The sequence below is a fragment of the Echinops telfairi genome, unplaced genomic scaffold (genome assembly GCF_000313985.2).
Source record: "Echinops telfairi isolate 266 unplaced genomic scaffold, ASM31398v2 ScPeMD7_7419;HRSCAF=8457, whole genome shotgun sequence".
NCBI classification, from domain to species: Eukaryota; Metazoa; Chordata; class Mammalia; order Afrosoricida; family Tenrecidae; genus Echinops; species Echinops telfairi.
Genome location: NW_022111319.1, coordinates 102,882 through 117,675, shown reverse-complemented (window position 1 = coordinate 117,675; position 14,794 = coordinate 102,882). Strand labels below are relative to the sequence as shown.

At 35.7% G+C, this 14,794-nt stretch overlaps 1 protein-coding gene across 5 annotated transcripts in view; it reads left to right on the top strand.

Moving 5' to 3' along the window:
- Positions 1-9,073, top strand: part of ZNF711 (zinc finger protein 711) — a 48,471-nt gene extending 39,398 nt beyond the window's left edge. For all 5 annotated transcript variants that reach the window (XM_045297367.1, XM_045297369.1, XM_045297366.1 and 2 more), the window contains 3 exons: positions 1,414-1,461; positions 5,730-5,873; positions 6,329-9,073. In XM_045297367.1, coding sequence (XP_045153302.1) covers positions 1,414-1,461; positions 5,730-5,873; positions 6,329-7,509 — 1,373 coding nt within the window. In that variant the 3' untranslated portion in view covers positions 7,510-9,073. The remainder of the gene's footprint in view (positions 1-1,413; positions 1,462-5,729; positions 5,874-6,328) is intronic.
- Positions 9,074-14,794: the final 5,721 nt, after the last annotated feature.

Genomic DNA, 14,794 nt, shown 5'->3' with positions numbered 1-14,794 from the left:
TGTTCTTGAGCATTAGTATCCAAGATTACTATATATCTGTATATATTATATTAATTTTTAAAGTTTCTTCAATTACTAGTATTAAACTTTTTATTAGATGTCAGCTATAATATGTTCAATAGCCTGGACCACTTTTTAGTATTGTTTCCATGGGAAATTCTGAATATCAAAATGCTGTTCAGTGCACAAACTTATAAAATGCCAACCCTTTATAAACTAATAATTCTTGATGGACTAGGACTATAAAATCAGTCAATACATTTCAAGCACACATGTTTTATATAACCAAGAGCCATAGGACTAGGAGAAGAATAAGAATTTCCTTAAATAATTATTTCCTAGTGGCACTACACATAGAAAATATCCAATATATGTTTTATAAATTAACCACATTGAAATCTTAACCGTTGAAAGATTTCAGATGTTTGGGGTTATAAACAGAGAATTATTTCTAAAATTTAGTTTGCACTGAAATATCAGATGAAGTTTACATGGAAGTCATTATAGGGGGTGAGGAAGAAACTTCTATCCCTGAGACACAATTTGAGGACTCTGATGTTAATAAAACAGTTGTCCCTGTTGTCTGAGCTGCAACATATGGTAGGACACTGGTATTTTTTCACCCGATAAATATTTAACATGTATTTCGTTAGCCTTTGTCAATTGATGGCTAATGCCATCAGGAGTTGGCTAATACAATAAAATGCTTCTTGGTAGCCTAATCCAACTCTAGATATTTTTTCATGATTTTCCTAACACATAGCTAATATTACTTAAAATGATCTCACTGCATTTTTTTGAGTGGAGTCTATTTTAAATCAAAATTAGTAGTGCCATAAAAAGTTTTATTACACTAAAATAGGAATAGGCTGTGAAAATAGATTCTTGCCCTTTTGGAAAATCTTCATATATTAAAGCCAAAATAATAATTTGGGATTTTGAAAAATAACGTAAACACAGATGTCCCCTTTTATAAAGTACACATGGAAGGTAAATTCTCAAGTTACACAGTTTCCTTTCTGTTTATCTCATTCCTAGTTAGTTGATAATATATTCCAGGCACAGCCTTTAGTTTTAAAAAAATAGTGTTCAAATGCATTCATTAATCTTGGTTCTCTTAAAGGTTCACTCATTCCCCAGTCATTTATTGAGTATCTCCAATGTTGCGGATGCTCTGCAGAAATATGTACCCAGTTTTTATTTAAAGTGGAACTGTTCTAGATGGTTAACACTCCCAAGGATGCTGACAGCAGCCTTTATTTTCAATATATGAAATCATCTCATTTATGTGAGTGGAAACACTCAAAAATTTTTGAATCAAAGGAATGGTTGTCAAAGTAAGATTTTGTAGATTACAATGTGATCTGCTAATAAACAGCATATCAGTTTTTTGAATTAGCCTTTTTTTTTTAGGAGATGAAAGAAGAGTCTCTCTACGGTATGAAGATTGTCAAGCATCAGGTAAGAGAGCATTATATGTGAAATTTAAATTAAATATCTAGTTTTACAGGGCTTGGTTGATGAAGAATAATTAGTGTGTCTGTATATACATCTATTGACTACTCATATCTAACTAGTTACATAGGTGTTTGTCTTTTGGAAATTGAATCATTTTTAATTGGATATAAAGTGTGTTAATCCAGGTGCTATTCCTGTTAGCCCTTGTTATATACAGATAGAACAACTTACATTGGGGTACATAAAGCATTGATTGCTACAGGAAAAAATGTATAGAAATGACTTCACAGAAAAAAAACTTGTTAAAGATATTAATGAATTTTCATAGTCTTTCTCTGGGTAGAACTGTGGTTGTTAATTTTACTAGCTAACAGATTTATATAACAATATAAAACCCATCTCTGTTAGCTTAATTTGTTTTGGCTTTATAAGCTTCTAGTGTACTGCTATGTTACTAGTTCTTATTTTTCCCTTAAGCAAAGAGACATTTTGTCACTGATTTCTGATTTTCCTGTTTATAACTTTGGAAAGTATTCAGTGAGAGACATACATCACGGCATATAAGATAAAGTGACATTTTTGTAGGTCTATGTTTCTGAAGAATGGACTATACTGTCCACTTCTAAGGAATTAGCCGCAGGAAACTTTATGAGTTGCAGCAAAACATAGGCTGGAAGATGAGCCACTCAGGTCGGAACTCCAAACAACCAAACTCGCTGCCATTGAGTTGATGCTGACTGGTAACACCCCCTTTGTGGGTTTCTGAGACTGTAACTGTTTACAAGAATAGAAAGCCATCTTTCTCCCGAGAAGCGGCTGGTTATTTTGAACTGCCGACCATGAGGATCACAGCCCAAAGGGTAATCATTATACCACCAGGCCGCATTCAGATTGATCGGAAGGCACTCAAAATAAGATTGAGCAAAAGCTGCCTTGGAAAAGTAGAGTCGACCATCATGGCATGGATGGGAGCAAAGTATTTAGGAACTTCATACACTGATAGGTCATGATTCAAAAGGGGAAGAAACAGCTGCAAACATAAGTTAATAATTGGAACTTGGAATGTATGAACCCCGAATCTACGAACCTGAGAAGCTGTCAAAAAAGAAATGGAATAAACAACATCAGTATCCTAGACATTAGTGAGATGATATTGATCTTTACGAATCAGGCAATATATGGTTTACAATTCCAGGATTACCAAATTCAGGAGGAATGATGTTGCATTCGTTATCATAAAGGGCATTTCAAGATCTACCTTGAAGTACAATACTGACTGTGATTACGCACATATAAGGAAATCCACTTACATCAACTATTCAAATAGAAAATTTTATCAACATCTTCAATCCGAAATTGATCAAAGATGCAACATGATGCATTGATCATTATTAATGGTTGGAATGCAAAGGTTGGAGACAAAGAGAAAGGGAACAGTAGTTGGAAAATATGTTCTTGGTGATAGAAATGGCTGCAGATCGCATGACAGAATTTTGTTATGTGCAACAACTTCATTGCAAATACCATGTTGTGACAACATAAACAGTGTCTATGCCCTTGGACTTTGCTAGATGGAATGCACAGGAATCAAATTTATAACACGTGTGCAAAGAGAAGGTGGAGAAGTTTAATATCAGCAGCCAAAATGAGACCAAAGGTTGACTCTGAAACCAACCATTAATTGCTCATCAATCAGTAAGGTCATTCAAGCAAGTGCAAAATAGGACCTTAAGTTGATCACACTTGAATATCAAAAACATCTCAAGAGTTTGTTTGATTCGTCGAGCACTAATGACGGAAGACCTAGATGACATCAAGAACAGCATGCACGAAAATAGCGAAAGCTCATTGTAAAGACAGGAAAGAAAAAGACCACAGTGGATGTCAGAAGAGACTCTGAAACTTGCTCTCGATTATAGAATAGCTAAAGCACATGGAAGAAATGAAATAAAGGCAGAACCGGAAATTTCAAAGAATAGCTCAGGAAGACATGGTAAACTACTATAGTAAAATGTGCAAAGACCTGGAGTTAGAAGACCAAAAGAAGAACATACTCAGCATATCTGAAGATGAAGGAACTGATGAAAAATTCAAGCCCAGAGTTGCAATATTGAAAGATTCTATGCATAAAATATTGAACAATACAGGAAGCGTCAAAAGAAGATGGAAGGATTTCACAGAGTCACTGTGCCAAAAAAGAACCAGACAACATTGCACCATTTCAAGAAGTAGCGTATGATCAAGAACCAATGATACTAAGCAGAAACAAAGGCATTAGCTAAAAGCAAGGCTTTCAGAGTTGATGGAATTCCAATAGAGATATTTCAACAAGTTGACGAAGCACTGGTGGCACTATATCATCTATACCAGCAAATATGGAATCCATTGGAAGTGATCCACATTTGTAGCCATCCAAATAAGGCGACTCAACAGAATTTGGAAATTATCAAACAGTATCTTTAATATCACATGCAAGTAAAGTTTTGCTCAAGATCATTCAACAATGGTTTCAGTAATACATCAACAGGGGGCTTCTAGTAATTTAAGCTGGATTCATAAGAGGACAGGGACATGGACTATCATTTCTCACATGAGATTGATCTTAGCTGAAAGCCGAGGATACCAGAAAAAGGTTTGCTATGTGTTATTGGCTGGAAGTGCATTCAACAATGTGGATCATAACAGTCCAGTGTGGAGAGCATTGAGCAGAAGGAGAATTTCAAAAGACTTCCTTGTGCCCACTGCAGAACCTGTACATAGACCAAGAGGCGGTAGTTCCAACAGAACAAGGGAATACTGAATAATAATTTAAGGAAAGGTGTGCATCAGAGTTATATACTTTTACCATATTTATTCGGTTTGTATGCTGAGAAAATACTGTGAGAAGTTGCACTATATGAAGAAGAACGCAACATCAGGGTTGAAAGTCCTTATCAATAGCCTGCGATATGTAGATGACAACCTTCCTTGTTGAAAGTGAGGAGAACATGTTGATGAAGATCAAGAAATCCAATCTTCAATATGGATTACCACTCTTTGTAAAGAAAACCAAATTCTTGCATTGGATCAAGAGATAACATAAGTGGGGAAAAGATTGAATTTGTCAAGGATTTCATCTTAGATCCACAACCCAAATGCTCATAGAAGCAGTAGTCAAGAGATCAAATGATGATGCATCTGAGTAAATATACTCAGGACCTCTTTAAAGTGTTGAAGAACAAGGACGTTTCTTTGAAGATGAATATGTGTTTGACCCAAGCCATGGTATTTTCAGTCACCTCATATGCCTGTGAAAATTAGACTGGGAACAAGGAAGATGGGAGAATATGCATTTGTGAAGAATATTGAATATTAAAAGTACCGTGTCTTGGGAGAAGTATATCCAGAGTGTTCCTTGGAAGTCAAGATGGGTAGGCTTCAACTAAAGTACTTTGGACATGTTACCAGGAAAGAACATTTACTGGGAAGGGAGGGACAGCATGTTGATAAGGCAGAAAGGTAGCAAAATAGATTAAGACACTTTATGAGATAGATTGGCACAGTGGCTGCAGCAATGGGCTCAAAAAGCAACAATTGTGAGGATGGCACCGAACTGAGATGTGTTCGGTTGTGCATTGGGTCGCTGATTTGACAGACCCTAACAATAGCTACAATTTCTGAAATAAATTGCATAATTCTAAAGCCCAACTTTAGGAACTACAAGTTTATTAATAACTGTTCTATATGCACTGATGCCTCTTTAATTGTGGTAAATATTCTGTCTCATTGATTTTAACCCCCAAAGTTAATTATAGTAATTTTCTAATACTTTACACACTAAAAACGATTTTAAACCATATATAGAAGTCTGTTTTGTTTGTTAAACATTATAGATAACCAAAATTAAGATATTTACTCACCAATCTATGTGTATGTATTTTCAAAAACTCTTTAATTGAATCAGCTCTCATTGGTCAGAATTTGGTTTGATGTGAAGATTTTGTTTCTCTTATAGTAACTCACTTTATCAGCTTATTCCATCTGGGTGAATAAACTGGGAAACTGGGATATGTTAAAGTTATATTTAGGTAATATCTTCAGTGTTGCATGAATGTGTATATGTGAGATAAAGACACAAACAGAGAGAGAGATTGAGAGAGAAGCACACATGAATATTAGTATACTATGAAACAGTATTGCCACGGCAAATTGATAGTGTGCTAACTTCAGTAATTCATCTAACCTGAAACAAAAAAAATATATGTAATTTAATAATGTATCCATTTTTTCAGGAAATAGTATTGACTCAGCACTAGAAAACAGAAGTAGCACGGTAGCACAGTACCTTCAAATTTGTGATAGCATTAATACGAATAAAGTACTTAAACAAAAAGCCAAGAAGAGGAGACGAGGAGAAACCAGGCAGTGGCAAACAGGTAACATGTTGTGCTTTATGAAAATGATAATGGTTTGAGATGTGTAAGTATAGTTTTTTGGTAACTAAAGAAATATATAAGTTGCAGTGTAGTACTATCAAGCGTTCTGTTTGTGTATCATATAGGTAATTTTGTTAAGTATGTGACTGGTATTTAGTTTATGCTTTTGTTCGCAAAAGATGTTAAAGATAATTTTCAGGTTGGTTCAACAATAAAGGACACCTGCTTCTGCTTTTCAGAGTGAATGTGGTAATATTATGGCAGGTGAGGCCCATAGTCGAGTGCCATTTATTACTTTTTAAGGAGCTAGCTTATTGTAAATGGATTTTAAAGTAAATTTTTGTCTTAAGGGATTTTGTAGTTCTCACACAGTGTCAGCTAATTTTAGTACCTTTGTTATAAAACCTTTCAAAAATAGTCTTTGACCAAATGTTGTAACTTCCTTTTTTATCTAGCTGTTATAATAGGTCCTGATGGACAGCCCTTGACAGTATACCCTTGCCACATTTGCACAAAAAAGTTTAAATCCAGGGGATTCTTGAAAAGACATATGAAAAATCATCCTGATCATTTGATGAGAAAAAAATATCAGTGTACAGATTGTGACTTTACAACTAACAAGAAAGTGAGTTTCCACAACCATTTAGAAAGCCATAAGCTTATAAACAAAGTTGACAAAACCCATGAATTTACAGAATACACCCGAAGATACAGAGAGGCTAGTCCATTAAGTTCAAATACACTTATATTAAGAGACAAGGAGCCGAAGATGCACAAGTGCAAGTACTGTGACTATGAAACTGCAGAGCAAGGACTGTTGAACAGGCATTTGCTGGCTGCGCATAGTAAAAGTTTTCCTCACGTTTGTGTTGAGTGTGGGAAGGGTTTTAGACATCCTTCTGAACTAAAGAAGCATATGAGAACCCATACGGGTGAGAAGCCATATCAATGTCAGTATTGCGTCTTCAGGTGCGCAGATCAATCAAATCTGAAAACTCACATTAAGTCTAAACATGGCAACAATTTACCCTATAAATGTGAGCACTGTCCCCAGGCATTTGGTGATGAGAGGGAGCTTCAGCATCATCTGGATTTGTTTCAAGGACATAAGACACACCAGTGTCCTCATTGTGACCATAAGAGCACCAACTCAAGTGACCTTAAGCGGCACATCATATCTGTTCATACGAAGGATTTTCCTCACAAATGTGAGGTTTGTGATAAAGGTTTCCATCGTCCATCTGAGCTCAAAAAGCATAGTGATATCCATAAGGGTAGGAAGATTCATCAATGTAGGCACTGTGACTTTAAAACATCAGATCCATTTATTCTTAGTGGTCATATCCTTTCAGTCCATACTAAAGATCAGTCATTGAAGTGCAAAAGGTGCAAGAGAGGGTTCAGACAACAAAACGAACTCAAGAAGCATATGAAGACCCATACTGGAAGGAAGATCTACCAATGTGAGTATTGTGAATATAGCACTACAGATGCATCTGGCTTTAAACGACATGTGATATCAATCCATACGAAAGACTATCCACACAGATGTGAATTCTGCAAGAAGGGATTCCGAAGACCGTCAGAAAAAAATCAGCATATTATGAGACACCACAAGGAGACTCTTATGCAGTAAGAACAATGTGAAGAAAAAACTATTTCAACGATATGTTAATTGGGAGGAATATCTCATGAACTGTTTCATCTGGTTTTAAAACTTGATATTAAATCATAACTTTACATTCTTTGTATTGACAGGGGACCTCCTAACCCTTTGAAAATTACTTAAATTTAAGAAGCACCATGGAATGGTTGGAAAAAAACCGTAATGTTTACTTAATAGCATTATATGCATAGTTAAACTGTAGATGGGAAAAACAAAGACATCTACTTTATTTGGCCGATCAAAGTAAAGACAAATGTTTCTGAAAAGAATTTATATTGAGTTTAGAAATGCTTTGCTGTGGCAAGCAAGCCTCAATTTTATGCAATTTTAGAGAGAAGGTGGGAAAATAAAATACAGCTATCCATCAGTCACTTAGTCATTGATCCTTTTATATTTTATCTGGAAGTTGAATTTCAGAACTGATAAAAATTTTGTGTATCATTTTTTAAAAATTCCACTGGAAAAGGTGAGATTATTTCAGTGCTATTTAAAAATTATTTCAGAGCTGCTAATATTTTATCACAGGATAGGATGTTTAAAATACATTAGCATTCTGTGAAGTCTAAGGAATATATATCTATATATATATACCTATATATAGGATATATATCAATTTTACATGATGTTCAGTATGGCATATATGATGATAATATATTTGAGTCAAATGTGGCTTTCTGAAATATATGCAACAGTAATGTTGTAAACAAATTCAGCACTATATTTCCTAATGACATAAATATTAAATTGAGAGAACTCAGTTTTCTTACTCAAATGTTCAAAGATTTTTTTAGAACAGTCTTCATAAGGATTGATTGTTCTAGTCTTCTCTAATATTTAAAGGTGCAATTTTATGCCACTATTGGGAAAAAAAAGATTTTTGAGATCTATACACCATATTATTATCGTGCATTTTCAGTACAAGGCAGTATTTATGCAGTATTTAATAGACACTATGCTGCCAAGAGAGTTTGGAAATGATCATTCAGTTTACAGTGTATAAATTTAAAATATGCATCTCTTTAACAACGCTTTGTGTTAGCATGCTGCAAATCAAAATGGCGCTTAATATAACAAGCTGGTTTAGGGCAATTTAATGAAAATCCTGTTCATAAATGTAATACATATGATGTGTATTTTAAAAGTTTTAGTTGCTTCATGTTTATACTCAGCTATTCAACATAATTAAAATGTAACTTTATTTTATGCTATATAGTGGTTTTGTGTTTCAAATAATGTTAACCCTTCTGTTTTTGCACCAGACAAGAATCAGTTCCTTGAGAATAAATTTTTTTTATCTTTCTTAACTTCAGATTCTTAAATTTGGAAAATCTATGAGAATTGCGTGTTATGTGGCTGTAAATGATGTACACGCTGTAAAATAAGATTGTCTCTGTTAACGTGGGATTATTATTTTAAATGTTTCTCATTGAAATGAGCATACAATAAAATGCATTTATTGCACTTCAAGGCTTTATGAGTTTATTTAAAGCAGTGTTGTAATGTTCACTCTTTATTAAAAGACTTTTCACTTAAATTTTGCTCCTTGGTAATCCAATCCATTTGTCTGTCATGTTTTTAAATTTTGTGTTGACATAAACATGAACTAGGAATTTAAATATTTATGATAACTATGGAATGAGTACCTGTCAAGAATGTATGATTTAAGCATACATTTTAAAACTTTGGATTTTTTATTATAGAGAAAATCTTAAAGCCTGGCCTTAATCACACAACCCTGAGAAATGAACATATCAAATGATCTTCTTCATCTATTCAAAGAGAAAAATACTGAGCCAAATATTTGAGAAAGATTTCTGAACACTGACACAAAGATCTATGTAAAAGATCTCTTAAAACTGACATAAACGTTGTTTTATACAAACAAGTAATGTCATGTGCAAGTATCCACTGCTTTTTGAAGGTTTGCTTTATACCACTATGGTTTATGCAAGACCTACATTACTACCTATTTTTGCGAACTGAAAGGAATATGAGGCAATTTTCTATGAACAAAAAAGGCACAGAGTGAAATAGCATCCAGCGTTTTTTTTCGGTCAGCAGCAATAGAAGCAGCATGAAGCCCTAGCGGCCAGGGATGCTGTCGAGCTACTTTTCTGGGAAATGCACTCAGCTGTAAACTGCTGTAGTTCTGAACTGTGTACATGAGCACCATATGTTAGTACTATTTTAGGTTTTTATATGTTATTTGATAGGATTAGTTGGGTTATTGCGGGGGTGGGGGGGCCCTCTGAGAACACTCAACATTTTTCCCATATGAATTATTCTTAATTGCGTCTTTATGCCATTTTGGCTTTAAAGGTTCCATATGAATACTCTACTTTTGAGTAACATAGAAAACCTACATCTTAGGTATATATGAAGGGGTGCCCTCCCCAAACCGGAAATTTTTCAAAGCTGTGTTTTAAGTTTTTCTTACAAAACAACCTTATCACCTTCAAAGTAATCTCCATTACACTTAATACTTAGTCAAATCTGTGATTCCATTCTTGGAAACATTTTTCAAACTCATCTGTTTGGATGGCTGACAGCACCTCCCTCTTTTTTTGTTCTTCACCTCTGAAATGTCAAATCACTGTCCTTTCATGCTCCTCTTTGTTCGCAGAAATGAAAGGAAGTCGCACAGAGCAAGGGGCAGGTGAGTAAGGTGTGTGGGGACACTGTATGAGCAGGTGCATTTTCTTGGCAAAACCAGTTCCCCATCTGCCACAAGTTTATTGCCACACACTGTTATGCAGTCTTTTCAGAACCTCTAAGTAGTAGGCTTGATTAACAGTCTGACCTGGTAGAATGAACTCCAAGTGCAATACGAGTTTACATTTTCGTCCAGGAAGTTAACGGATGTCCAGATTGAAGTTTGTCAATCATTGACATTTTACCCTTTTTTAAAACAAGAAAACCACGTGTACAACTGAGTTTTTCTCATAGCGCTGTTCTTGTAAGCTGTGTTCAACCTCACAACAGTTTCTGCAGCACTTTTCCTGAGCAGGAAACATAATTTCACAGCGGCACATTCTTTTCTTAAAGTGGCTATCACAAAAAAATGAGGTCGAGGGAAACTGCTTTTACAAAACAATTCACTGTGACTAAAGAGAATTTTCCCAGGCCTCGCCACTGGGTGCACTTAACTCAGAATGTGTTGCTAGATGCCTTTAGGGAAAAATGTGTACTGTGAAAGTTCCATTCCACCCAGTACAATTCCAGTTTTTTTTTTTGGGGGGGGTACTCCTTCTTAGCATTATTTAAAACTTCAATTGGGTGATTAATTACCATATATACTTGAGTATGAGCGACCTGAATATCAGCGAAGGCACCTAATTTTACCAGATAAACATAAAATATGTGCTGAAAAAACTCAGCTTATACACGAGTATATACAGTATTTCTTGATAACTAATAACAAAGTGGAAAGATCTACACAGTAATTAATAAAAGTATTGCTACTTGGATAGCAGATCATATGCATGGGTTTATTCCAAACAACGCATGTTTAAATTTGTCTCTACAATCACTGGATGACTGCAGACAAATTTTCTCAGTAATAACTTATCAATGTTTGGTATGGATGCCTTAAAAAAAAGGTCCACTCAAAACACTGGCATCTGAGGAACGATTGGGTCAATTTAATTCAAGGCAATGAGAAATTTTTGGTGACTAATTTTGGAGATTACAGAGGGGTAATCTTGATGGATTTTTCTCAAAAGGCATGGAATGATAACAAGGGCTTATCATGAAGAAGTTTTAAAAAAATTGAGAATTACATTGGTGAATACGCGCCAGGAAAGTAGTCACACTGAGTACTGTTTTTTCCATCACAGTAATGTGTCTGCTCATTCTTTGAGGGTAGCAAGGGCTGTCCTATGATAATTTCTTTGGGAAATTTAGCCTATCTATTCAATGACCCTTCAGACTAGTTTTGATTTTATTTTTGAACGTTTCATTAGCATATAATTCACCTATCATACAAAACAATGGTTTAAAATATAAAAGACAACTTTGCACTCATCACCCCAGTCAATTTTAGAACATTTTCTTTGTTCTTTTATCCAGTATTATTAGCTTACCATTTCCCCCCAACCTCCCCTGTTGTAATGCTAACTCAAACCCCCAAACCAAGCTCACTGAAATTGAGTAAATTTTCCCATCTAGTGACCTGTAGGATACGCTAGAACTGCTCACAGGTGTTTAAGACTAACTTTGCAGGGGTAGAAGAAGCCTCATCTTTTTCTTTTGGAGTGGTTGGTGATTTCAAACAATCTCTTGGTTAGCAGCCCAACATGCAACCTATGACAGCACCATGGCTTCTGATGTCATACCCTAAGAAATGATTAATCTAGTTGCTATCTATAGATTTTCCTATCCTAAATTTCATATAAAGAAAATCATAACACCAGCCCCCCAAATAGACAATAAAAATCTCAATCCAAAAGATAGTGGAAAGTAATAAAACTAGAAACAAGGTAGTGGTCAAAAGGAAAACAAATGATAAGTTGTTAAATTTTAAACTATTTGCAGTAATCCACTTTCTAATGCATTCTATCAGGACAAGACTTTCCACATCCTTAAGTCAATGGATCAAGGGAATTCAATGGAGGTTTTGGCCTTGAACTGTTGTCCATAGCTATTTCCAAACTGGGAGCTCAGAATTTAAGTTCTAATATGGTTCCTTCCTCTAGTCTTAAAGTATTGGTAATCCTTTGATGACATTAGCTGTTGTGCGCAAAATAAGCTGCCACCTCACTTAGATGGCTGTTTTAAGACAAGCCTTTAAGATCTCAGAGGCTATTCTTTCTAATACCCAGGATCCATCTGACTTCTTCACACTTTGCTATAACATCTGTGAGGGGGTACCCAAGAAAAACTGGAATTTTGTTTCAAAGCAATGCATTGAAATGCTTTTACAAAACAACCTTCAAATATTCTCCATTACACTTAATACTGTTGTCAAATCTGCATTCCATTCTTGGAAGCATTTTTCAAACTCATCTGGATAGCTGATGTGGTACCTCCCTTGTTTTTTTTTCCTTCATCTCTTCAATGTCATCAAATTGTTGTCCTTTCATACCCCTCTGCATTCATGGAAACAAAAAAGTGTCACAGCGAGGTCAGGTATATGGGGCAAGAGACCCATGCTGTTTTTTTGGTTTTTTTTTGCCAAAAACTGGTACACTGAGATAGTGTGTAAACAGGTGTGTTGTCACGACAACCTGTCCCCTGTCTGCCACAAATCTGGCCATTTTTGTCATACACTGTTAAGCAATCTTTTCAGAACCTCTAAAGAGAAAGCTGATTAACAGTCTGACCTCACATTAAATAAAAAAGAATCGTTTCGATCTTTGATTTCACTTGACAAGCGTTATCTGGGTGAGATGACAATGGTGTCTTCCACTGGCTTGATTGATGTTTGCTTTAGGGGGTCTTAAGAATAGCACCATGTCTCATCACCAATATTAACCTTGGGAAAAAGGTCTGGGTCGCTTTGGAACTGTTCTTTTAAAGCACAGCATGTTTCCACTCCATGCTCTGTCCTTGGGCTAAAACCCAAGGCACAAATTTCACAGTGACTCTTCTCATTCCCAAATCTTTGTTAAAATTCGCTGAACCGAGCTCCAAGATAGTCTAGATAACTTCTCCATCTCTTCAATGGCCCATCAGCAGTCTTCAAGCACAAGTGCGTGTATTTTGTCAACATTTTCATTCGTTCGGGACGTTGCTGGCCATCTAGAATGAGGTTTCTCATCCATCGACATTTCACCTTTTTTAAAATGAGAAAAACACTCATACACTTGAGTTTTTTTTCATAGCGCTGGCTGTCCTTGTAAGCTGTGTTCAACATCACAGCAGTTTCTGCAGCATTTTTTTTTTGAGCAGGAAACAAAATTTCAGAGCAGCGCTCTGTTTTCTTAATCAGCAATCACAAAAAACGAGATTTGAATGAAACTTTTTATGAAAAAATTCACTGTGACCAGAAAACCTTCCCAGGTGATGCCACTAGATGCACCAACTCAGAGACCAAGTTGCTAGATGATTGCCTAGTGGAAAAAATGTGCACTACAAAAGCTCCAACCAGCAGAGCTTTTTTTCTGTTTTTTGTTTGTTTTTGGAGGGGGGAGTTGGCTACATAGAATTCACATGTGCAGTGACTGAACACTAAGAAAATGAGGGTTGGAGACAAGTCAAAATTTCAGTAATGCTCATTCACTAAAGCAAAACTATATCTGCAGGATTAAGACATTCTTCAGACTTGTTTTTGTTCCCCAAACTCAAAGAAGATGTAAAACGAGCATGATTGGAATCTCTCAAGGATTCTCAAACTGCAGTTTTGAAGTGGTATAAATAGAGGAGGCTAAAATTCATCACAGAAGGGTTAAAACTAAAAAGACTCGCTTCCATCCATCGAGTGGATTCCGACTCAGAAACCCTATAGGGCAGGGTAGATCATCCTCTGTGGATTCCCATGTTTTAAATCCTTTTTTTCTGCCGAGCAGCTGATAGTTTCACCCAATGAGTAATTCACTTACAGCTCCAGGACTCCTTCCTTCCAGGAAAGGGTTACAGAGATGAAAACTGCCTGCAGAAGTGTATGGACTTAGAAGAGTATGCCCCAGAACTCCACAATGTGCTATTTTTCTATAATAAAGGTTTTCTATGTGTTTGTTACAGTGCTTCTTTACATTCTCTTTTATTAGTTATTATGTGTTTAGAGGTTGTTATTTGGTACAGGGGTTCAGCACTAGACTACCATCCAAAAGGTTGGAGGTTCAAATCAGCTCTTCAGAAGTTCTGCTCAATAAATAGTACAGCCAAGAAAACACTGTGGCACAATTAGCTACACATCCATTTGCTCATTTTGTTTCCAGTTCTGTTGCTCCATGAAAATAGAGACCAATTGTGCTTTTTGATGGCTGCTGGCAAACTTTTAAGACCCTGGACACTATACACCTGAGTAGAAGGTAGTGCAAAAGCACTAAACATGTTCTAGTTTAGTGCAATTAACTAGGATGTCCCATGAAACTATGACCACACATTTTCAGGTCAAAGAACAAAATACCATAAGGTGTTCTGTTGTATATAGGTGGCCTCAGTAGCTGTGTGTGATTTTAACTGTATCACACAACTTTTCCAATTCAAATTTTTAGAGGTTTACAGCTTTCAGACAGCAGTTAAGGATAACTAATTGTGCAACTTTACACTTAACGGAAACCCAGTGCTCTATAAACAATACCTGCTCCCTATG